This window comes from Populus euphratica, unplaced genomic scaffold, assembly GCF_000495115.2.
Source record: "Populus euphratica unplaced genomic scaffold, PopEup_1.0 scaffold28.1, whole genome shotgun sequence".
NCBI classification, from domain to species: domain Eukaryota; kingdom Viridiplantae; phylum Streptophyta; class Magnoliopsida; order Malpighiales; family Salicaceae; genus Populus; species Populus euphratica.
Genome location: NW_011499862.1, coordinates 482539 through 508107, shown reverse-complemented (window position 1 = coordinate 508107; position 25569 = coordinate 482539). Strand labels below are relative to the sequence as shown.

The 25569-nt window shown below is 33.9% G+C and overlaps 3 protein-coding genes and 1 long non-coding RNA gene across 6 annotated transcripts; 3 read left to right on the top strand and 1 right to left on the bottom strand.

The window, feature by feature from the left end:
- Nucleotides 1-3645: 3645 nt before the first annotated feature.
- On the top strand, nt 3646-7389 carry LOC105125004 (UDP-N-acetylglucosamine transferase subunit ALG13 homolog). 3 transcript variants are annotated; one of them, XM_011025252.1, is made up of 4 exons: nt 3646-3784; nt 4536-4859; nt 5799-5898; nt 6879-7389. In XM_011025252.1, the coding sequence occupies exons 2-4, from the start codon at nt 4677-4679 to the stop codon at nt 7133-7135; spliced, it is 540 nt and encodes a 179-aa protein (XP_011023554.1). In that variant the 5' UTR covers nt 3646-3784; nt 4536-4676; the 3' UTR covers nt 7136-7389. The 3 variants fall into 3 exon arrangements, with proteins under 3 accessions (XP_011023554.1, XP_011023553.1, XP_011023555.1); XM_011025251.1 differs by having other exon boundaries at nt 3647-3784; nt 4641-4859; XM_011025253.1 differs by lacking the exon at nt 3646-3784 and adding an exon at nt 3791-4359 and having other exon boundaries at nt 4641-4859.
- Nucleotides 7390-8610: 1221 nt separating this feature from the next.
- LOC105125003 (serine/threonine-protein kinase CDL1) lies at nt 8611-11230 on the top strand. The gene is made up of 6 exons (XM_011025250.1): nt 8611-9050; nt 9254-9498; nt 9806-10185; nt 10529-10661; nt 10788-10877; nt 10971-11230. The coding sequence occupies exons 1-6, from the start codon at nt 8756-8758 to the stop codon at nt 11130-11132; spliced, it is 1305 nt and encodes a 434-aa protein (XP_011023552.1). The 5' UTR covers nt 8611-8755; the 3' UTR covers nt 11133-11230.
- A 6762-nt stretch (nt 11231-17992) lies between these two features.
- On the top strand, nt 17993-19899 carry LOC105125001 (uncharacterized). The gene is made up of 3 exons (XR_842170.1): nt 17993-18011; nt 18906-18976; nt 19634-19899. It is a non-coding gene; the product is annotated as an uncharacterized LOC105125001 (long non-coding RNA).
- Nucleotides 19900-22301: 2402 nt separating this feature from the next.
- LOC105125002 (E3 ubiquitin-protein ligase ATL6) lies at nt 22302-23950 on the bottom strand. The gene has a single exon (XM_011025249.1). The coding sequence runs from the start codon at nt 23772-23774 to the stop codon at nt 22632-22634; it is 1143 nt and encodes a 380-aa protein (XP_011023551.1). The 5' UTR covers nt 23775-23950; the 3' UTR covers nt 22302-22631.
- Between the last annotated feature and the right edge of the window lie 1619 nt (nt 23951-25569).

Sequence of the window (25569 nt, the reverse complement as noted above, 5' to 3'; positions counted from 1 at the left end):
TATAAGAAATATTAGCTAAACCGAAGTATTATTTATGCTTGCGAAACTTTAAAATAAAACAAAAAATAATAAAGAATAATTTTTACATATTTATTTTAATTGTGCTCGTCGTTTTTTTATAAAATAGAAATCATTGATTATTATATTAATTGTGAATCTTTTAGCAATTTTTTTCTATATAAACAATGAAATAATTTACAAGAAAATCATTCTCCATCTGATCATGAAGTATTGTTTTAATAATCTTTATCATTGAAAAAACTTGTTTAGTAGTTGTTGTACAAATAAAAAGAGTCAAAATAAATCGAATCAACCTATCAACTAATAGATAAATTGTTGATTTTTCTGTTTCAATCAATCCTTAGTAATCGATGATATCTTTTTTAACTTTGGATGATTGGATGACATGTTCTAAAATCAAAACATGAAAAAATTAATAATTTTGCCGGCTCTGTTTAAAACAAAACATAAAACAATCTAAGCATAACCAAAACAAAACCAATAAAATATATCTAATTAATTAGAAAAAAATCATTATAGCAAGAATTCAAAAAGTAATAGAGAGAACTAGCATATTTGAGAAAAAAAAATAAACAAAAATGATAGAATTATATAAAAAAACCTCATTAAATTATTAACAAACATTTTAAAATAAAATAAAAATGGATTTTAAATTTAAATTACTTTGTTTTATTTGATGAAAAATTAATTAATTAATAGCTCTACTTCAATTTTTTTATAAATTTTTTTACTTCTAATTTATATTTTTATTTGTGTTTTTATCAGCTATAAAATTTATATTAGTACTACACAAGATACTAATCTTTTTTTTTGTCTTTTCACGTCGGTAATGAGTAAATAAAAAATCAAAAGCAGGCCCACCTTTTTAAAATAAAAAAATATAACACCTCCAGCTAACACTTAATTACCTAATTTCATTGTGTCCCAGGTGCATTTTGTATCTTTGGTTTTCATTTTGTTGCTTATGATTGAAACTCATTTTTAAAGTTCAATTCTTTTCATACGTATCTGTGTTGTAATTGCATTGTACATTGTATTTCATATTGACTCCTTTTCTTTTCATGTATGATGATTGGTTTAGCGATTCTTAATCTCTCAGCATTTGTATATTTAAAATGTCTTGAGGGGGCCCGGACCCTGCTTGCCCCCCCTGCCTCCGCCCCTGGCAGGGAGGAGCTCTGGAGTAGCTTCCTTTCAGTTTCTGTCTTCTACATTCCGTGTGCAAATTGCGTATATTTGTCTTCGTTGAAATTCGATCCTTTGCAAACCATATGTTGCATCCATCTGGATTGTTGAAACTCTGTCATGTCTTGCTGAAATGCTGTCAAGATGCTCCCCTCTGTGCCCTGTATCTCTGAAGTTGGCTCAAAGATGCACAACACAGTATACCTGTTAAAAAATCATAGAAATAATCTTTCCATCCCCAACCATCCTGCTCCACCACCACCATAAATAGTAACCTCTTCGCCTCTTCCACCACCACTATAACACACAACAACAAATTATGGGTTGGGACAAAAGAAAATAAATAATTTTAGAGTAACAAGAAGGTGAGAAAGCTTGAAATTGATGCTTCATAATCGATTCCTCCCGGAAAAGAGGTCCACCGTTATTATCTTCGCTGTTTTCCTTAGTTTTGCTTCCTTTTTTTAAAATCAAAGGATATTATTGTTTTAAAGGGTATTTTTTTTTTGCTAAGGTTACCTGTTGCATGATATCCAGGCTTTCGTTTTTAGTTGAGTTCTTGTAGTTTCAGTTCTTCATGCAGTTTGATTGGTTCCATTTATAAAATAATTGATGTTGCAGTTTTTAAACGTCTTAACAAGTAAAAATATGCTATTTTGTCAAATGTCTTTGTTGTTTTATTAATTCACCTATTTTTTTTTTAAATTTACGTGCTAATCACCCAATTTACCTCAGGTTGACAAAACTATGATGTTCTTAATCAAATGTACGGTTAAAATATAGAATAACATATATTAAAAAAACATAACAAGTAGGAGCTATAATACTTCATCCAATTGTCTCTGCAGGTCAAATAGCAGTGAAAAGATGCTGTAAAAGCCACAGCCAGGTTGCCTTTGACGTGACTCCTGTAGCACAACTGCCATTGCAAGTGGGTAGAAATTGTCACTAGCATCCCTTGCAACTACAGAGTATTTGACCGCCATAACGTCCTTTCAGAAAAGCTCCATCTATGCTAGAGATCTACAAGCAAGAAAGCCTTGCATTTGTCCTGCATAGCCAATAAACACTCTCAAAAACAGGATTCAAGCCTGGTGCTGGTGGGATAGCTTCATTGTTAACATAATTTCTTGTGATCTCCAACAATTCTTCTAGAGCCGCCCTTCTTGCCCTATACGCAGTAGACATGAAAGCCCTACTTAAAAATCCCTGCTGATATCCCTTATAAAGGCCTCTAACTTCCAGTCCTTATCATCTCCAAAAGGCTTTACATGGTTCTGGTCTAACCATCCCCCCCAACATTTCTGTGCTTGAAATGCCAGACACAATCATGTTTTCGCCTACATGTTCTAACCTGGAATGTCTCCTACCAAACTTTGCAGCCTGAATCCTCCAGCCACACCTCTCCTTATATTTAGCCGTAACTCTATACTTGTCATCCTTCAAGCATCTGAACACCTAAAAACCTTCTTAACACTTCCCTAAATAATCTCTGTTGGCAAATCTGAGACCATTCTTAAAGTATGGATTGGACATGTCCTTCTCAGTATTAAACTCTTCAATTTTTCATCTCCAAATTCATATGGAGATTCTAATTTCTTACTTTTCCAATATCAGACCCATCATCATCATCCGCTTCATTCAATGCTTCCTTAACATTCTGTCTTGGGATTCTAGGCTTGTTATGAGCACTGGTTTTGTTAGATTCATCATGGACAATTTAACTTGCACTTCAAAATATGTCCTCATCCTCGGAGGATTCATCAATGAATCTTTCCACCTCAATCTCTTCCTCATCCTGAGCATAATAATCACCACCATCATTCTCTTCATTATCATATTTCTCCTCATCAGCCTCATTCTCTTCATTCTCTTAACAGTCCTTATCATCATCCACTACATTAACATCTGGCCTAGCAACCTCAAATTCATCAAAACCATTATCATCACTATCTATATATTCATTTCCATCTGCATGGTAATCAACTTCATTAATTGCATCAGCAACGACATTGTCAGCTGCATTTTCTCCATGACCAGCCATGATAGCACCTCCCAGCGAAGCTAACACCCTCACAATGTATTACCTAACTCTGTTGTCAAGGATAAACTATCTGCACCCAAATTAGGGTAGGTAGTAAATTAAAACATGTTCTTAATCAGATCTTCAATGATTATAATTTTCCAATTTGGTCCACTGTCCACCATTTTAAAATTATAGCAGATTTTTTTAGGAAAAGAAATGTTAAATGGTCCTTAACCTAGTGATGTTTTATCGTACAAAATATGCATCCTAAATGCAATTTATTAATGGATTTAAAATATGGTACTCAACCAAGAAATTCCAGCATGTGAGAGACCCAAATGAATAAATGTTTAGTTTAAGGACCAAATATAAGGTTTCCCTACTTTCAAATAATGAACAACGTGTAACCAATGACAAAACAGAGTCACCTCTTCCCCACTTTTAGCTGTCTCTGTCCCTCTCTCTCTCTGTCGAAGGAGCTGCCTAATTGAATTGGAAAAACAGAATCAAGAATACAAAGGCTGAGGCTAATTCATCTTCCATCAAAACAAGGTAACCCAAACTCAAAAACCCTTTTTTTTCCTTGTTTTCACTGTCATTAGGATTGCATTTTTGACTTATCAAGAGATGTAAAGATTAAACTTTACTATCAAAATGAGCAAAATACAGAAAACCCAGTTTCTGTTATCATCATCTGCATTCATTTCAATCTTCCTTTTGTTCCTTTGAAGCGAATTTTAGTGTCTAATTAGTAATTGAATTCAATGTGGAATGAGATATGGATATAGAATTATATTATTTCTCATGGTTTCAAGTTGTGGGTTTTGCTAGATATATAATCTTGTTTCTAAATTCCCATTTGGTGAAATTTAATTCGTTGCAATATGAAAACATATTAATCTGTCAGGTAGGAAACTTTAACATGAAAAAAACATAAATTTTCAATTTTTAAGGAAGAAGTAGTTTGAGTTGTAACTTGTAATTCCTCCACCTTGATTAACTAGATGTGAAATTTGAGTTTAGTGTGAATTTGAACTTTGAAGTTAACGTTTTGGTTATTTTTATGAGAATCGGCCCTGCTGTTAATGATGGGTTGGTGATTAAAATGCTACTTAAAAATGTGTAAGGTATTATTCTCTAACTTCATGCTTAATATATGATACAATGTTAATTTTTGGAATTCTACATATCTATAGTTTGTACAGTCTTGCTAATTTTATGATTTGATCTTCTAATCCTTTTTCTTTTTATCTAAGAATGAAATAAGATGTGAGATTATAATTATAATTTTCTCAACATGTAGAATGTGAATATGGAAATGTGCAAGTATAAGGAGCCGAGAAGTTAAATGAAGACACTCGTACTTGTTTTGTAATGTGTTCCTTGGGTTTTTATTTGGGTTTTGTAGTTGGTTGGATAGTGAAAAATCACCAGACAAGGTAAAATGGGAGATTCCGGGGATATAGTGAAGCAAGAGAAGAAAGTGGTATTTGTAACTGTAGGAATTACATTGTTTGATGATCTAGTGAGAACAGTGGATACTAAGGAAGTCAAACAAGAGTTATTAAGAAAAGGGTATACCGACCTTGTTATTCAAATGGGTCGAGGATCCTACACTCCTACTAAGGTATTCTCTCTTATAGTTCATTCCCCTTTCACTCTTGCATTTGTCCTTCTTGGTTTGATCAGATGTTGAGTTTTTGATTCCTGAGGGTGAGGGAGGGATTTTTATAGAGATGTCTTGTCATAAATATGTTGGATAATTGGCTCTAACTTAAATTCTTGTATCAGCTCTTCTCTCCTTGAGATAACTGAAGCAGGCAAAAGCTAAAGACAACAATAAAAAAAGAAAGAACACAAGAATTTTAATAAGTGAAAGGGCTGCAGATGTGCACCCCAAGTTTGCAGGTTTTATTGTCTTTATAATAACAATCCTCAAGCCCTCCTCTTTAGGAGGTTTACAAAGTCTTAAATAGGCTAGAAACCCAACATCAACTAGGAAACAAAATAAAAATCCAAAATTACAAAGAAAAGAATCATGAAATCCAAAAATAACAAGGAAAATTACAAAAATTACCAAAACCGAGGTCTCGGGGCGAGATTTTTAAAATCTAAAGATCTGATGGTCAAAATAGTGATTCTTTGGCTACTCAGGAAAATGGCTTTTGAAAATTCCTGTAAAAATTTAAACGCGATTCAATGGTCGTATCAAAAGTTATGGCTCTTTTAAATTGTTATTCTGGTTTGGCATGATCAAACCTCCTCTTGAGCCTTAACCTGTTCCACGGGTCCATAACTGTATCTGCTTGGTCCTCCACGTAATCTGTCTGGGATAAATCCTCATCTAGTTGTGGCAGATCATGACTACTCAGAATCATCCGTTATCACAAGCCTAACTACATCTTCCTTTAGTGAAGGCTTATAATTTGGGTTTATGAGATTCTTAGTAGGTTGGGTTTTTTGGGACTATTGGGTCTTTCCTTTTCCACTTGATTCTTTCCTTTGACATATCACTCTTCAAATTCATGCTTTCTTCACATTTCTTACAAGTTCCTTTTAAATGCAGTGTGATGGAGAACATGGATCTCTGGCTGTTGATTACTCCACTTTTTCTCCAAGCATTGCAGACCATCTGAGATCAGCATCTCCTGTCATCAGCCATGCAGGTAAGCTATTATTTATCTTTGATATTCGGTGGATGTCAGGGTTATATTCCCACTTTACTACTACTATATTATTCACACCTAAGCTCTCACAAACTATTATATTTTAGCATGACAGAAAATGTTGGTAAAATGTACCTTTTTTTAGCAATTGAGGATTACCTGGCAGCAAAATGCTGGTGAGGTTAAGCCAGGTTCTGTTCTAGTATACAGCACCATAGGCTAGGACTTGAAAGTTTTAGACAATAGTTGAAATAATGTGAATTAGTAAACATGGGGAAACATCATTGTCAGTACCTATCTGGAGGAAAATTGCAGATTTCATCATTAGAATCATCAACACAGAAAGTTTCATTATTCAAAATGAGGTAGATACCTTGTGCTCCTTGAACTTGTTTTATAGCCCATAAGGATTTCTATTCCCGCCCTTTTGTGTCCACAAAAGTGGTAAACTGGTCAAAGTCATTTTACTGCTTTATTCTTATCTGTAATGATGCAGATCATTGAGAGAGTTGCCGATATAATGTGGTTCACGAAATAATTGAGGCTCTCTGCTATTTGGTAAATGTAGCCTATCATGTGCCTGTGAGTATTTAGGAGAATGCTTAACTTCTTTAAAGTAAAGATAAATTTTACTAATTTGGTTGCTGAATGTCAACTGGAACTTTTCAGATTAACTATTAATCGGGTGATTGTGATGTTGCACTGCGGCTTTTTCAGTTTTTACCTGGAAAGTTCTAGAGAATCCGTACTTTTTACATGAAAGAGGGGAAGAGCTGGGAGGGAATGGAAGGGGAAAATTTTAAGCTGGTCAAAGCTATACGATGTCTTGATATGCATTGATGTCTTCATAATTTAGTGAAGTCTATCTCAAGGTAAAATCTTTGAGATAAAAAAAAGTCGGGTAACTATGTGCTACCACAGTGATAAGCGCTTAATTTGGATGCTGGAGTGGTCACTAACTGGTTCTATCTGTTGGGCAGGGTCTGGGAGCATTTATGAAACTCTGCAGCTTGGTAAACCTCTAATTGTAGTGGTAAATGAAGATTTGATGGACAATAATCAAAGTGAACTTGCAGAAGAACTAGCAGAGAGGAAGCATTTTTATTGTGCTCATCCTCAAACGCTTCATCAGACAATATCTGATATGAATGTGGAGTCCCTCCTTCCGTACCCATCAGGTGATGCCACACTGGTTGCCAAGCTTATGAACACGTTTCTTGGTTTCCCAGATGATTGATGAAACTGTAAAATCTTGTAAATGAAGTGGATAACTGTAGCTATGCACCCGCCAATAGAATCATTGCCAGGCTATTGAGTTGCCTGTTTTGGCTAGGCATAAAGCATTGTCGAAGGACATGTCTAGCTTTCCTACAAAAATGGGAATCCGGTTGGTTTTGCTTACAAGTTAATGTACTAATATTTACTTTCATGTCACATTGTGTAACAGTTTTGTTTAATGGAATGGCAAACATGTGGAAATTTATACGGCTATTCAATTGGAAGAGGTAGGATGGTTAATGCTAAGATTTTGCATGAAAATTCTGTATATATTGATGGTCAGTTCGCCAATCAAAGGTTCCATTTTGCAAACGTAAACTGGTCTCTTTAGCTAGCATTTGACGACACCATTGACATTGATCAATGCCAGAGCCCTTGACGTAAGAAGATGGCAACTTGGTGGTTTAGGTAGGTGAGAATATCATACTGGATCTGAAATTTGAATGGCTTTTCTGATAGAGGTAACATGAGATGGCATTGTAGTATAGCACTAACTTCGTTTCATTATATCGGACCCGGTCCCAACTTGAATTTATTTCTTTTCCTAAACCACAGGCTTGCAGTTTTGTATCAAATTGTGATTGCCACATGACCTGTGTGACTGGCAGATGAGCATTCACAGCTCTTAATTATCTCTATCTCATGGATTGGAGGGTCCCTGTTTTGGAGACATGGAAGAAAAAAGGGACAGGCCCAGCCCATGCAGATAGTGATATCCTGCTATAGCTGGGGTTGGGTGGGGGGTGGGAGGCCAGGTCTTGCTGTCTTTCTCAATGCTCAAGTGGGGGAGGAGGAGCAGAATTTTAGGTACAAGGAAAATTTATGACACCAATTTAACTAAGGTGAAGAGTCCAATGGTCTAATCCACTATAGTAGTAGAAAATGAGCTGTGTTCTAGTATCATTAAAAATCAAAATATTTGGCAAGGCAACTTGACTCTTGAGAGGGATCGGATAAAGGACGTGATTTTAGCTTCACTGACTAGCAATCTTCCTGTAAATTAAAAATATTTTACATATGGGCTATGGCTGTTTGATCACGGAGTACTTCTGGTTTCCCTGAATTCAATGCAACAGATAAGTCTATGATCACAATTCTTGGAATAATCCTGCAAGACAGCCTCAACCATAATAAGGAATTTCTGACCTATGTGGTAACTTAGCCTTGCGGAAATTGCATGCCTAGGGTTACGACAAAATTTGGTTTATGCCATTGCTTAAGAAATCAGCATTATCAGCTCCAACTAGGGATAGAAGTCAAACATATGTATTGATTGAGCTAATGAGTATAGAAGTGAAAATGGTGCAAAAGGTTCTAATCTTTTCCTGCTACAATAGCGACAATGACTTCTCCTTAGAAAATACAAAAGAAGGGACGAATGAAGTACACAAAAGACCTTCAGTACTCACGAGCAAGAGAGGGATAGCTAGTGGAATTCTGTGTCAGCCTAGGCAATGTGACCTCCTAGGAAGGGAAACTCAACCCTCTCTTATACATCCTTGCACCACACATTATCATTCCCATCTCTCTCTCTCTCTCTCTCTCTCTCTCTCATTTTTCTTTCTTGCTCTTTGTGCTCATGGAACCTAGCACCACTGGTGAATCTGCAAAGTCACATAGAAACCATACCATTAAGCATCATAGCTTGCATTCTCAACTCCATGTTCACCATCACGGCATCCTCTCTTCCACCTCTATCCTTATAATCATCATATCAACTATTTCTGTTGTTCTAGTTCTCACAATCTTTCTTATTATAGCAATGCTAAGAAGACTCAAATCTTCTAAGAATAGAGGCAGTTGCAGAGACTTGAGCAGTTGCAACACTAGCAAGTCCGTTGCTCATAACACCATAAGCTTCACTTCAAGCCCAGGTAATTGCTCCATGTCAAAGTTCTTACTATGATTTTTATTCATTTTGATTTTCATTGTGTTTGGAAGTAAATTTTCAACATCTAATATTCAAGACCATTTTATTTATCAAGAGCATTTTATTTATCTCTAATCATCTTAAAATGTGAATTACTTGGTTCATGCATATTTTCTCTTGTGCTGTGTATGTTTGGAAACATGGCAGATGTTAACGGTGGATGTCTATATGGAAGCAATTTGGGTCATAAGCCTCCAAGTAAATACAAAGGAGTCCAAGTTTTCACATACAAAGAGCTTGAGATTGCCACAAACAAATTCAGCGCATCAAATGTGATAGGGAATGGAGGGTATGGAGTGGTGTATAGAGGTACCCTAAGTGATGGGACTGTGGCTGCAATTAAGATGCTCCATAGAGAAGGGAAGCAAGGAGAGCGGGCATTCAGGGTAGAGGCAAGTGATTTCATTTATTAACTCTTGGCCCCATCTGGCCTCTCTTCTTGGTCTGTTATCTTCCTGTTTCCCAAACTCTATATTTGCCATTAAAGTCTAATGACCTGAGAGGCTTAAAGTCAAAACTTCAAATGCTCAAATGGGGTTGCAAAGTCAATAAGAATTTAAGAGAAAAGTTGCTTGTAGAACTTGAAATCCGCATAAATATTTCTATCTATCAAGGTACCTACTCATATGTATTTGAATGCTACCAAACCTTGCACATGGGGTGTGATACATTGTGCCATTTTCTATCTCCATATTGCAGGTAGATTTGCTAAGCAGGTTGCACTCACCATACCTGGTGGATCTACTTGGTTATTGTGCCGACCAAAACCATAGGCTCCTAATATTTGAATTTATGCATAATGGTAGTCTTCAACACCATCTCCATCACAAGCAATATCGACCTTTGGAATGGGGGACACGATTGAGGATAGCCCTTGGTTGTGCTAGGGCCCTGGAGTTCCTTCATGAGCATACTATCCCAGCAGTTATCCACCGTGACTTCAAGTGTAGTAACATTTTACTAGACCAAGATTTCAGGGCTAAGGTTTCTGATTTCGGATTGGCTAAGATGGGTTCGGACAGGATCAATGGTCAGAATTTGACGCGTGTTCTGGGGACCACTGGTTATCTAGCACCAGAGTGAGTGATCCATCATCTGTCTCGCATCTCCTTTTGAATGAAAAAACAATATCAATGCATTGTCAATTGTCATATAAGATTGCACATGGCAATGAAATTTCCCAAAAGGCAGCATGTCATTTTCTTCATCTTCTGACTGTTATGAAAAGCAAAAGGTCATGCTCAAAAGACAATTTTACATTAGGTTTTTAATTAGTTTCACTGCCAAGTTTATTGATACCACATATCTTGGGATAACATCAAATGATTTCATCAACCAACAAGTTAAAAATTGTACTTGAAAGTAATTAGCTGGTTCTGAAGCTCCTTGTGTTAATGCTTGATTATTTTCTGTCATGTTTAGGTATGCTTCAACTGGAAAGCTTACCACAAAATCAGATGTATACAGCTACGGAGTTGTCCTTTTACAGATCTTAACTGGTCGTATACCGATTGATACCAAGCGGCCCTCCGGTGAACATGTTCTTGTCTCCTGGGTTAGTTCACCAACCATTTATCCACTGTAAAAAATGCACTAGCTAGCTATGATAGATAAGCAGTAAGGACTTTCCAAGTTTGTTAGCTACAAATTCCTGAGTTCCTGTTATTATATGAATTCGCAGGCTCTTCCACGGCTAACTAACAGAGATAAGGTAATGGAAATGATTGATCCAGCATTGCAAGGCCAGTATTTAATGAAGGATTTGATTCAGGTTGCCTCTTAGTTCTAATCCTTTCAGCATCTTGACGTATCCCTAAAGCTAAAACTTTCAACTAAATTGGTGAACGCTGTTGTTTTCTCACAGGTAGCTGCTATTGCAGCAGTGTGCGTGCAACCAGAAGCAGATTATCGACCTTTAATGACAGATGTTGTTCAGTCACTCGTCCCTCTGGTCAAGAACCTCTCTTCTGTATCTTCCACTGGTTCCTCTAGATTTATGAATCAGTCAAGTCCAAGGCCTATGTAGATTTTGCTGTAATAAAGACTAATAAAAGGAACTCTTACCACTTGTATAAAAAATCAAAGCTTTGAATTTGGAAATTGATGTTTTGTTTGGCATTTAAAGTCACCAATAGGCACGTGAGATTCAAACCAAATATGGTTTCAGACCTCATATTATAGGCACCCTAAACTCCAGTTTTTAGCTTAAAGATCTTTGTCTCTATCAAAATCTAAGAAAGGACTGACTTTTCATGCTTGAGTTGAAAGCAGACAGATGTGAAGAAATTCCGTAAATCAGCTCTTTGTTGTGCTCGAACCTCCAAGCGCAGGCAAGTTAGCTAGCGGGGAATGAAAGCTAGAGTATAGGATTTGCTCTGTGATATCCCAACGGGAAGTTGAGAGGGTAGGTAAGAAAGAGAGATGGGGATATCAGACAGCAGTGAAGCAGACTGGTATATGGGTTTCAGCGAGCCAAGGATGCGGCCCCAGGTCAGTCTGCCCTGGAAGGAAGTAACTGATATGCCCTAGAAACTTCGAAGCTTATGGGGCCTCCTCTTGGTTGCCATTCCATCGCTGGAGTTTGAATAGATTAGTGGGGAATAGGATGCTCTAAAGTGATGGCCCCAGCTGCCAAAGCAGTTGATCCTCTCAGATAGTTTGATTTCACGCTGACCAGGCAATGAGAATTAGGGAGGTTAGTGATAGGACTAGTTTCTGTTAATGCGGGTGCTGTAGCTAAAACAAGAGTACGAGACGAAGCCAGTAAGAGCTGAAAGAGAATTCCACCAGCAGAGCAAATTTCACTCCTACCTTTCCAGTTGCAGTCCCAGGGGAGAGTCGACTCTTCTTTTTATTAGCCTTCGGCTTCTTAGCTTGCTTTCTTAACTCTATAACTCTACTTCTCCCCAAGGCCTTTGGTCGCCTTGCTTTTCACTTCAGCAGCTTCTTTCCCGGTCTCAGAGCCTGGTCTTTCAGCCCTGGTTTGCTCATCTCTCTTAACTACTACTCTTGCAGTTCCTCGTGGACCAGACAAGGCAATATATCATACAGGTTATAGCATTATATCATACAGGTTATAGTGATTAAGGGAGTCTTCGAAAGTAGACATTATGCACTTGGTTAAACCATAATCTCAGTGAAGGCCCCTCTGGATCCAACTTTCTGGATCAAACTAGTGATGGAAAAGAAACAAGGAAAAGAAGCAACATGTCATTTGGCAGTGTGTTAACATCATATATCTTTTTGGTTCAAATTCAAAGCAATGAATCTTCGGGTAATGTGTCGTATTTGCGTGACAATATGGTGCATTACAAATCGGGTAATGGAGAGTAACTGCTCTCTCTAGCTAGGTATACATGCGTTACAAAAAGAAAGTTGACATGGGAAACAATAGCTTGTGAAAGAAAGAGGGGGGTCCAAAGCGTGAGAAATTACAAGTGAAAATTGTAAATGCAGCCTCCAAAAAGGAGGTTTCAGATAGAACAAAATTGGGGGTGGCACCACCAATACAACTCCCATGTGAGTGTATATATTAAATGGAAGCAAAAGGGGCATGATCTTGAAGAGAAAGACTCAAAGGGTCGGAAGCTGCCTAGAAACATGGCAAGTACATATACAGTTGCACATTACCATTGTATGATAATGTTAATGAACTTCAACTTATTCAAAAGCTAGCAGTAAAGTTCAATGTTACAGATATTCCATCATTGTCGCTTATGAAAAATGCAAAACAGAATCAACTTGTGCATAGATTTTACCTCTCAAGTCCTTGTCCCCGACACAATCCAAAATTGTACTGTGTTTTGAGCAATAGACCCTTCCGTCTATCAAGATAGAATGTCTTACGGTTATCAATGAACTAACCATCACATCCAGATTTGCTTCACCTAATATGGGTAGTCCATGCGAAAAAAGTAACTTCAGAAACTACTTCCTCCTCTTTTATCCTCTATACAAATCAAGTAAAACCTTCACGCTCTCCAATATGTTGTCTCGCTCTCCAATATGTAAGACAACGTGCTCGCTGCGGTTCCTGTTGGGATGGAAAAGCGGTAAAGCACCCTCAATTTACATCAATGAACATTTTTCGGGACAACCAAAACTGTTTCAGGAGGCCTTGAAAGCAGAAACTAACAATATTCTCCTGATAAAAACTTGAATACAAAACTTGCCAGTTTTTTGTGCCCAATTTACGGGTGTCATTCAAAGAAACTTGTCACATGAACATTTCATCTGTGGTCATTTTGCAGCATAAAAAAGAGAAGAAAATTAAATACTGCATTGCATTTTTCTTTTGGAGAGTGGTAGTCAATTGTCAATTGTCAACAGGCACAGAATCATTCTAATTCCATGAAATCTACATGTATACAGCTGAGGTTGCACTTTAACCTCAAGAACTTCTAATCCCCAGATCAAAATCGTAAGTTAGAAAAAAGTTGGTTAAGAATGTTAACCTTCAACAACACTTGACATGGAGAGTAAGGAAGACTCATGTATTATGTTATCTTGATGCTCATAATCCTCAATGTTGCAAATTCCTGAAGCACTACTCCAACACCAAAAGAATCAGCGGAAGTTGATGCCAATGGAGAAGGCGAAACCTTTACACTGCTTTGACCAAAAAAAGTAAAAATATTAACTTCATCACAAAATGCCACTTCAACATCAAAAAGACCAATCCAATGTTAGAAAACTGTTAAGCTAATGGTTTATTAAGGAAATAAATGAAAGAAACAGAAAAGATGAGAACAGGGAAGGAAGAGAAATGTACTGTTGTTTTATTACTTGCTTTTCACAAAATGCATTTTACAATATTTATTAACTGCAAATTTTTAACTAGCTTGACTAACTAACTCTCTTGACTTCCATCTAATCTCAATTATCTAATTAATTGAGCTTGACCACTTTAACTAGATGAATCACGTGCTGATTGTTCTTTAACCATTCAACAATGGTTTCAACAGCAGCCATTGCTACTGTTTTCTTCCTTCTTTCCATCACGTGCAACTTCTGATTATAAAATCTGTAGAATGTGCGTAATATAACAATACCACTCCCTTGAAGTGATTCTAGACATTAAGAATTTGTGCAAAACTCTAAAAATTGTATTTGAATCTTCTCCAGTTCTTCCCATGTTGCATCATCAGGAAATGATTTGATCATTGAATCAATCCTACTACCACTTCCTTGTTAGCTTTCTTCATAAGCTTTCTGTCTAAGATTGTAACAGGAAAAATTTTGATACTGCCTACTTCATCCACCACTAATAATGTAGATTAGACAACAAACAATTTTAGCTTGTAAGCCACAACTCCAATCCTTTTAATGACTTGATAGGGACTATAATATCTAAGATTCAACTTAACGCTCTTTTTAAAGGACATACTTCTCTATTTATATGGTTGCAATTTCAAAAATACTCAATCATCTCTTACAAACTCTTTTTAAGATCTATTTTTATATCCCAGTTGTTTCATCCTGTTTATTGCCCTTTTCAACAACTGATCCGCATATATTAATCATTCTCTTCACCAGTTCTTCTATAGCAGCAACTTGAGTAACCTTAGTATGGACCATTTCCTTTGTTGGTGGTTCATAACTATAGAGAGCTTGAAATGTACCACAATTACACTAGAGATGACCATAAACACCATTTCTTTGGGTTATGCATAACATGTGTCACATATATATCTAAAAACGCTAATTTACCCTTTTAAATTGTCAATCAGTTTGTGGGTCATAAAAAATACTCATTAATAGCTTCACTCCAAGCTTCTTAAATAGTTCCCTTAAAAAAGGCTAGTGTAAAGAGTTTATTATAGTCAATGACAGATAACCATTAACTTGTAGAAGTGGTCTAGAAAAGCTGAGCAACACCTTAAGCTAAGAAGGGATGATTTAGTACAATAAAATGTCTATATTTTGTAAACCTATTCATAATTACTATAATAGTGTCATTCTCTTTTTATATTAGCAAACCTTCTACGAAATTTATAAAATTTATAGTAATGAAGCTGGTAATGGTTACAATAACCTTGGATAAACCATCCTTTCTACCTCAACTTGTTTACAAATATCATATTATTGGACTAACCTCTTTACTGATTTTTTCATTAATGGCCAATAAAAATATGCCTTGAGTCTTCTATAAAAATTTTGGGTTCCAGCATGACCTTCAATGTAAGAGTCATTTGCAAATATGATTATATGTTCTTTTAATGACCCTGTAACTCCCACTATAATCCTTTTTTTATAACTTATAATTTTATCTTCATAGTTATAGTTTGAATAGTTATTAGCATCAATAATCTTACTCATGACAATATCATGTAATATAGCATCATTTTTGTAGGAATCATATATCTCTTTATACTAACTTGGCACCATTTTGGTTATTGCATTTAAACCACTGATTTTCTTGCCTCCACTAGCGTGCTTGTCTTCTACATAATAATCTCTTCTGGAGAGTGCATTTGCAACCAAGTTCTCCTTGCTTTCCTATATAGAATTTGACAATTCAAACCTAACAACTTAGTTAATCCTTTTTTTAAAATTGTTGTGTGAATCTTTTGGTGTAATAAGTGTTTAAGACTTTTATGCTCAATTTGAATTATAAATTGTTCTTGTCCTAAATAGTATCTCCATTTATCTATAGCTGTTAGAATTGCTAGATATTCCTTCTCATTGATGGACAGTCATAAATGCCTAATTCTCAAAGTCTTGCTAGTAATTGTCACGGGTCTTTTTTCTTAACTAGGCATTGCATCTAAACCATTAACACAAGCATTGGTCTCTAACACAAATCTTCATAAAATGCCTTCTTTATAAGGTTAAAAGCTTCATGTGCTCCTTCGTACCATCTGAAATTATTCTTCTTCAGCAGATTTATTAGTAATTTATTGATAACACTAAATCTCTTAGTAAACTTCTTATAATAGCCAACTAACACTAGAAATCCCCTTAGTTCATTCAAGGACTTAGGAACTAGCTAATTCATTATTGCCTTAGTCTTATTAGGGTTAGTTGCCATCTTTTTTGATAAAATTATATGCCCCAAGTATTTCACCCATGGCTCATCAAAAGTGCATTTGGATTTCTTTGCAAACAATTGGTTAGTTTTGAGAGTCTTTAGGACCAGCTTTAAATGATTTACATGTGCTTCTAAAAAAGAATTATAAATTAAGATATCATCAAATAACACTAAAATAAACTTCCTCAAGAAAGGTTATAAAATACCATTTATTAATGTTTGAAAAGTAACAGATGTATTTGTGAGTTTAAATGACATTACTTTGAATTCATAATGTTCTTGATAAGTTCAAAATGTTGTTTTTTCGACATCTTCTTTATACATACGAACTTGAAGATAACCAGATTTTAAGTTCAATTTAAAAAAAAAAAAACTTCAACCTTGCAACTCATCTAATAAATAATCTATTATCTATCAGTAGAATTAAGAAATTATTCTTTATTGTTAATTAATTTGTCTACCTATAATGTATACAAAAATACAATATATTATCCTTTTTTTTACCAACAGTACAAGTGAAGCAAAATGACACACACTTTACTGGATTATACTACTACTCAACATCTTATTGACTAGACTCTCAATTTCTTTTTTTTTTTTTTAATAGAACAATTTATAGGGTATGTAAATAACAAGTTGAACTTCAAGTTTCAATGAAATCTTGTGATCAAATTTCCTAACTAGTGGAAGACTTTTAGGTTCCCCAAAACATTATTGTATAATCTTTCACAAGCCTTTCAATTTCAACATTGACCAGGGTACTTAACAATGAAACTCTTTATCTTCTCAATAACATGTTAATCAATAAAAATGAGTGTTTCCACAGTAAATTAGAACAATCAACTCCTTTTCTTAATAGCTTTTTTTTTTTTATTTTGGTAATGTTAGGAGTATAAGGTATTACAATATTCTTCAATCTTATTATTCTCTATTATACTTTATTTTTATTCTCTATTATACTTCATTTTTATCCCTTACTTCAACCATAAATTCTTCACCTTCATTCTAATATATTGATATCTAGGTATAAATTTATCTCTATATTTAGACAATGAAGTGCTAATTTGGACTAGAAAAACTGAATTATTCAAAATAAAATTTTGATGAGCAAATTAAACACTAAAATCAATTTGTTGAAGCAAAGATATTACAAAGGTTGCTTTACTAATCACCATGCATGTCTAGAGTAGTAGCAGAGGGCACATTTAATAAACTTGAGTAAGATTTCTTGTTTATTTCAGGACCTAGTTGATCGGGCTTTTGGGACGAGCCGGGTGTCAAGAAAAAGTTAATTTATAGAATTAACCCCTAACTTAGTTTGACTTTTTAATTTTGTTTTTAAATAACATTATTTTAATTATATAACCTAAGTGTTATGCTCCGATTAGTTTAATAAATATGGTAGAGTGTAATGGTTTCATAAGCGGCATTGCATTATATAGAACAAAAACAAATATACAATCTAATAATATGTAAAAATGTCACAAGAAAAACAAACAATTGATATGGGGATTTACTAAGCAATGCCTTGTTTCTATGTGATTTGTAAAAAGGCTTGCAGGAGTCAATTAGCAATGGCCATGACCCTTTTGTGTTTCTGAAAACTATGACTGTTCCTGTGATGTTTTGAAAATTAGTAGGAAAGGGCAACCAAGCCCTTGGTGGCTTAAAGAGTAAGTATAATTAAATGAGGGGTATTGTGGTAATTGAATAATAGTTGATAAATATAAATAGGAAGAAAATAAAACAAAAGAACAAAAGAGGGAGCTGTGTTTTTTTTTAGAGCAAACGTAAGAGGGGGAGAAGGAAGAAGAAGAAGAGAAAAGAGGGGAAGAGAAGGGAAAGGGAAGAGATTGAGAAGAAATAACTTTAAAGGTAAGATTTAGGTTGTTAAATGTATAAATGTGTTGTTTTAAATTTAAATTTATGTTTTGATAAATATTAGGGTTTTGAAAATTTGTGTTTTGGGTTAATTGATGAATTAATTTGAATGTTATAGGGTTGATTGTTGTGGGTAATTGATTAATTAGTTGATTTTGAGAGATTGTTGATAAAGATGATGATGTTGAGTTATGATTTGTGTAAATTGTGAATTTTGAGTTGGAATTCTGGAAAGAACAGTAGGTAATCTGTGAACAATTCTGGTTTTGAGGTTGAAGATGATGAAAATTCAATTTGGTCCCTCAATTTGTGGAAATTACAGTTTAGTCCCTAAACTTTGGAAAAATTATAATTTGACCCCTAATGGTATTTTGAGATTCTGGACAGTGTTATTATGAGGTTAAGGATGATGAATCTCAGTTTGATAATTGATTTGGAATATTTCCAGTTTGGTCCCTAAATTTAAGAATTTTCATTTTAGTCCCTAAACTTTGGGAAAATTATAATCTGACCCCTAATTGTATTTTGAGATTCTGGACAGTGTTATTATAAGGTTAAGGATGATAAATCTCAGTTTGATAATTGATTTGGAATATTTTTAGTTTGGTCCCTAAATTTTAGGAATTTACATTTTAGTCCCTAAACTTTATAAAAATTACTTTAGGTCCCTAGTTCGTTCTAGAAAGAATGAAGGATGGTTTATGGGTGAAATTTCAGTATGGTTATATATTTACAGTTTGATCCAGTTTTGGTAAAATTACATTTTGGTCCCTATTTGGATAATTATTGTTTTAGTCCCTAAACCTAGGAGAGTAAACCTAGTTTTATTTTATGCATTGAGATATTTTGTTTGAGTTGTTTTTGAGTATATGTCATATATTGTTGTAGGTTCTCTTAACGATCCTCAATAGGATTTTCGGGTCTTTCGTCTAACGTTCCTTTAGTTCTATATTTTCCGGGTGAGTGGGATAATCTTTAATATGCATATAATATAAGTAAATATGTATGTTGATTATATGATGAGTACGATTAGTTAATCTCTTGAATATTTATATTTATATATTTTGCTTTGTTTTCCGAGTACTCATCTATTCTTGAAATTTGCACTCGCATTTTATCGAGCTAAATTCTGTTTGATATGATATACGTTTCTTTGATGATTCTGTAAATATCTATTATGCCTTGATATAGGACTTGTCAGTAACTCCATGCTAACGGAGAGTAGTTAGCCTATGTGCACATAGTATTCTGTATACCTAACTGATGAGAGAAGTATCAGCCTGTGGCGACTGATCATCCCACAGTGGTCACCTTCGGGTGTCATCTGGTCACTTTTGAGTGTCATCTGGTCACCCTCGGGTGTCATCTGGTCACCTTCGGGTGTCATCTGATCTCTGACATGTATTCCACTACGTTATGATAATATGTTCAGTATGTATATGTATATGTATATCATTCTACTACGTTATGATAATATATTTAGTATGTATATATATATGTATATCAAGATAAATCATCTGACAAATTATTAATATGAAAATATCTAAAATGTATATTAAATATTATTCCCTCACTGAGTTGGTTGAACTCACCCCTCATTCTTAATATTATTTCAGGTTCTTAGTTTCTGATAGCAGTTGGACTTTGTTGAGTGTTTCTGCTTCTTCAGTTTTGGGTCGGTATGCCTTGCTTATTGTTCAAGGTTGTTTTGATTCGATGTCTTAGACGCTCCACTATTACTCTGTTTTAATTAAGTTTGGATTTTGACAATGTAATGAGTATTATGAATTATTATTTTTGTTTTAATTACTGATGAAGAGTTTTGAACTATCCTTTGATTTCATCAGCTTTGAGTAATATAATATTTCTCAAGATTATGAAATGCTGCGTATTTTTGAATATCTTGTTCTTTTGATATGTCTGTTTTGAGGTTTAGCGTAGGTGGGGTGTTCTTTCGACACGGCTCCTGCGTTGCCGGTCATGAACCCAAGATTCAGGTCGTGACAGTTCCTTTTCGTGGGTAAAAATATTAAAGAATTATGATCAACTAAATAATTGGCAATTAACAAGATGAGTTCATAAGATAATTACTTGTTAGAAGAGATACATATCTTTTTTTTTTATTGAAGAAAATCCCATCTTTTAAAAACATACTTTTGTAAGTTTAGATAAATGAATAAAACTCTAACTATTATAAATTTTTATAAAAAAATATACACTGTAATTCAAAGAGCCACATATCACTCACATCTAAAGTGAAATTCACAAAAATTGTTTCAAGGGTCAAGTTGCTCATGTGTGTTCGGTATTGTAGTATAAAAATATTTTTTTAAATATTTTTTATTTAAAAATAAATTTAAATAATATTTTTTATTTTTTTATTTTTAACAACAATTCATTAATATAATAAAAAAAATACTAAAATATAAATCAATTTGATATTTTTCAAATTATTTTCAGAACACATAAAAAAATGTATATAAATTACTGCACTATCGTAATACTTTTTAAAGTTTTGACATGATTCTTTGAAATTAAAGATAAATTGCTGGTTATTATAAAAAGAAAAAAAGAGAGTTTGATAACTAAATCCTCCAAGTGGCAAGTCTGTGGTGTAAAATATTTTTTTATATTAATAAAAAAAATTCATTAAAAAAATTATTAATTTAATATTTTTTCAAATTAAATATATTTTTTAAAATACAATTAAATACAGTACAAAAAAAACACTAATTATGAACCAATCACGGTGGTTGCATACAAACAAACACGAGGCAGCACAATCAATCACCCTCCGTTATGAACGACAAATGTTTATAATCTCCATGATTAGAACATTAGATTGACCGTCGTAAAACTTTAAAATATTGGCCATTTGACTTAGCTAGCATCCAACAATCTCTGACCAAGCAGGCTGAAGCTCTCGAGGGCTTTTATGATAACTTTAGTTGGTTTTTATTTATTTATTTATTATTAACATTAATGTTTGGATTAGTTTATTTATATTTTAATTAATTTTATAGATTTCAAAATTAATAATTATATAATTCTTTAGTAATCTTGAAATTTATAAAATTTAAATTAATAATTTTTAAAAAATCAATATAAAATCTAACCAGACACACGACAACTAATTAACTTTATTCATTTATGATAACAGAGTGAGATGCTCCGCGCTTGGCCAATTGACAGTAATATTGAACAAGGACCATGCATAGTGAGCAGCACAGAATCCTATGTCGTTTCATTGCCCAAAAAGTATTTTAGTTCGGTCAAGCAAAAGTAGCAGGAAGTTTATAATTTAAGGGTTGTTGAGAGTCTAGTTGTAATTAATTTCTAAATAATTTTTATATTACAATATATAATAATAATAATATTTATTATTTTTTTAAAAATATTTTAGATATTAGTATATTAAAATAATTTAAAAATATTAAAAATATATTAATTTAAAGTAAATAAAAAATAAAAAAATTAATTTTTTTAAAATATAAAAATAAACATGCAATTGCCCTTGACATCTTAATGCAGGCCAGCAAAGATGCTAAGAAGGGAAGGGAAATTGTAAAAACCTAAGAGGATATGAGTGTCCAACGAGGAACTTGCAAGTTCTGGTGCATTGAATTCTGTGACTAATCCATCCTTCAATCTCTCGTGAGCATATCCCCACTTCATGAAAACAATTAGACCGTTTAGAATCAATTCTTTATTTGAAAGTTGAAGAAGAAAATTCAATTTAATCATGGTATTTAGTTCAGTTTAATTTATCACATTCAATTAATAAATAAATTTAAATTTAATTCAATCTTATTCTTTAAATTTTTTTAAAAAAAATACAGATAGATAGATAAATATAATTTATCTTTTTATGTAATAAATAAAAGGAATTAGCTTGTATTATTTTTAGTGATGAAATTCTATTTAAAATTTAATTCTTAATGAATTGCTTAGAAAAGCTAGAATGTTTACAAAATTGCTAAAAAATAATTTTAAGAGATGTAATTCAACTATTCAGATATTAACTTTACCTTTTAAATATTACAACTCGAGTATTATAAAATTCAAATTATTAAAAATTTATATAATTATTAATTTTAAAATTTTAAAAAATTAATTAAAATAATCATAAGTTAGTTCGGTCTTCTACAGTTGCTAAAAGAAAAAATGCTAGAACAGCTGACTGATTTTGTTACTCGTAACGTGTTATACACAATCTTCACTTGACTCTCCATGAATATGTTGTGGCATCACTGCCGATGAACTTCACCCTCCACCGGCAAAACATTTCCAGGAACATTCATTCATTCTCTTGAATCATGGACCAACAAAATTGGACTTCCCTTGCTCAGCTTAATAATGGTCAGAACGAGCAAGCAATATCACGTTTGATTCTTTGACAAATGCTCCACAATTGCGAAAAAAAATGGAAGTCCTTCTCAAATTGACCTGACCTCTTCCATGTTGATGATCTTATATTAGATTACATTAATCACAAAAAAATTAATAAAAAAATACATCTTACAAATGTTGACAAAGTAAAAAAAAAAGAAAAGGAAAATTAATAGTAGCATCCTAAAGCTTTGGACAAGCAAGATCACCCTTCTAAACCGGTGGTCAGCTAGATTCACCTACGTCTGATCCACCGCGTCTAGACGAACCCCCTTGGTTGTCACTAGCTACCACTTTCGGTGACCTCACCGACGATGAAGCTCTCGATAGAAACGAAGACGCTTTTGCTAAGAATGACGGGTTCCTACCAAAAACCCACCGGTCTGACCTCGGTTCTAGGTCCAGTTTCTCAAGTCTCTTGTAATTTAACATCTTTCTTGAACTCCCTTCACCAACTCCGGTCCTATAACCCTTCCTTGAACTTCCTTGTCTAGGCAGCACCACCATGCTCGTAGACCGGTTCAACTTCCGGTTCATCACCTGTTTCCTAACCTCAGCCGGCAATCTCAAAGTAAAACGATCGGTGTTCTCTCCAGGTTGAACCAAAGAATGCCCGGTCGAATGTGACCGAGGAAACCTCGGTGGCCTACCCGATCTTGACCCACGTGTCCGGTTCCTATTCAAAGTTTTATTCACATGCACACTCACAACGTCAGGCTCAGGTCCACCCACTTGCACTTCCACATTAGCATTCCCGTTTTCTGGCTCGATCCCAAGGGCGCCGTTTTGGGCCTCGAGGTCCAACTCGGGGCTGTGCAAATCGCTGAGTTGGGATACCGGGTCGGCGGGTTTGGTCAAATCAGCTCTACAAACAGGACAGGTAGTGTGAGACTCCAGCCAAGCATCAATGCAATCAGGATGGAAGACGTGGTCACAATTCGGAATCAAACGCAGCGTTTCATCGTCTTCGAATTCGTTTAAACAAACGGCGCATTCTAACGCGCCTTTACCAATCTTCAAGCCTTTCACAACCGAGTAGATTAAAGTCGGAAACGTCTCGATAACGCCAGGATCAAGCCCACGCGGTGCGGCGGGTCGAGAGAGTCCGACTACATCCAATGCCCTGATACTCCCGTTTGCGCTGGCTTCGTTGCAGCGGCGGATGTAGATTGAGAAGAGCCCCATGGAGAAGAGAGCAACTAACAAAACGACAATGATAATCGCCATCGACGGTGTCACCTGCGCGTAGTTGTTGTACACTCCGCTGTCGTTCGAGCTGTTGTTTTGCGAAACGACACCGCCAGGAGTTATAAGGAAGAAGAGAATCAAGAGAGGAAGGATCCTGTGTATGAACGCGCAAGAATCCATGATGGCAGAAATCGAACAAACTTTCCAAAAAAAGACAAAATTGTGATTTCCGGACAGGAGCGATGTAGTTCAGTTGAGTTCAGTTTAGGTGGTGTTTTTTTTTTTTTTTTCCAGGGGTGTTGTGGTTGCTAAAGTGCTCCGGTGAGGGCACGAGGTAAGGTGTCGAAACGAAGATGATGGGGGCCTTATAAAAGAGGGATGGGATGGAAAAGTGATCAGGTGTCGAACAGAAGCGGAAAGACTGTAAAGAAAGTGGGGTCCATTGATTTGTTTGGCGGTGATGTAAGTGCTTGGGTCAGAGTGAGCCCACGTGGACCAGCTTAGAAGGTTCCAAAGAAATGATTGGATGAGTGTTCCTCGAAGAGGTAGTATCTAAGATGATTGTGTTAAATTATTTTTTATTTAAAAATATATTAAAATAATATTTTTTATTTTTAAAATTTTATTTTTAAAATTATTATATTAAAATTATTTAGAATCATAAGAAAATAATTAAAGTAAAAAAATTTAAAAATGCTTTTTAAACTTTAAAAAACACCTTATAAACCTTAAATTTGACTTGATGAAATAATAATTTTTTAATTTAAAGTATAATAAAATTAAATTTTAATTTATTTTTTTTAAGATATTAGCTTGATTATTCAGTTTTATTTTAAATTAATTTAAATAATAATTTTATTAAATTGAGTAATTTATAATTGTATTTTGGTCAAGAGTGAAATTTGATTAAATATTGCATATTCACTATTCATGTGAAAGTTTTTTTTTTAAAAACCATCTATAATGTATTAAAAAAAATATAAGACATTATTTTTCTTATTTTACCTTTTATGAATCATCATCAACAGAAGAAAAACAATATATGAAATTTGATTAAGACATACATGAAATGAATAAAAACATGTTAAAATAATTTAGATTAAATACAAAAAGAATGCTAGAATTCTGAATGTTATGTATATTATAAATGTTTAGTTTTAACCTAAATATAAATAAAGTATATGTAAGTTAAAATGAAAATATTATTTTTCTTTTAATAAATAAGACTATATAAATATTATTTAACATCTCCTCACAAATTCACGATATAGCAGCTACAAGTATCGAGAGTTTGCGTTGCATTATGAGTTTGCTAACTGAAAAATGAAAAGTGAGTTTGCTAACTGAAAAATGAAAACAAGAGATCGAATGCATATTGATAAACAAATCTGCAATCTACAAGAAAGAAGAAACAAAAAGCAAAGTACTGGTATCATGCTTGAGATGATGATAAGTAAGATGACAATCAATCTCAATGTGTTTAGTTCGCTCATGAAAAACTGAGTAAATTCATAAATTAATTAATTTTTTTTACCATGTTAAAATTAGTTGGATTCGTGAAAATCATGTTGAAAATTAACCCTCATTCCATAAAATAAGTTCTAATACCATGTTAAGATAATTAAGATCAAACATAAAAAGAAAGCTAAAATTCTAAATGATATGTATATTATGAGTGCTTAATCTTAATCTAAATATAAATAAAATATATATAAGTTAAAATAAAAGTATTATTTTATCATTAATAAATAAAACTATATAAATATTATTTAACAAATATACTCCAAAAATCATTATTTATTTGAGTTATATTAATTAATTTATGAATTTAATAATGAGTAATGCAACTTTTTTTTCTTGATAATTCTAGTAAGCCATGACCATGAATAACCGGACATGCCACAAAAAAGTTTTTGTTAACATGTTAAAAGCCTTTTCAGATATCATTTGAATTCATATTTGCACCATTTAAAAA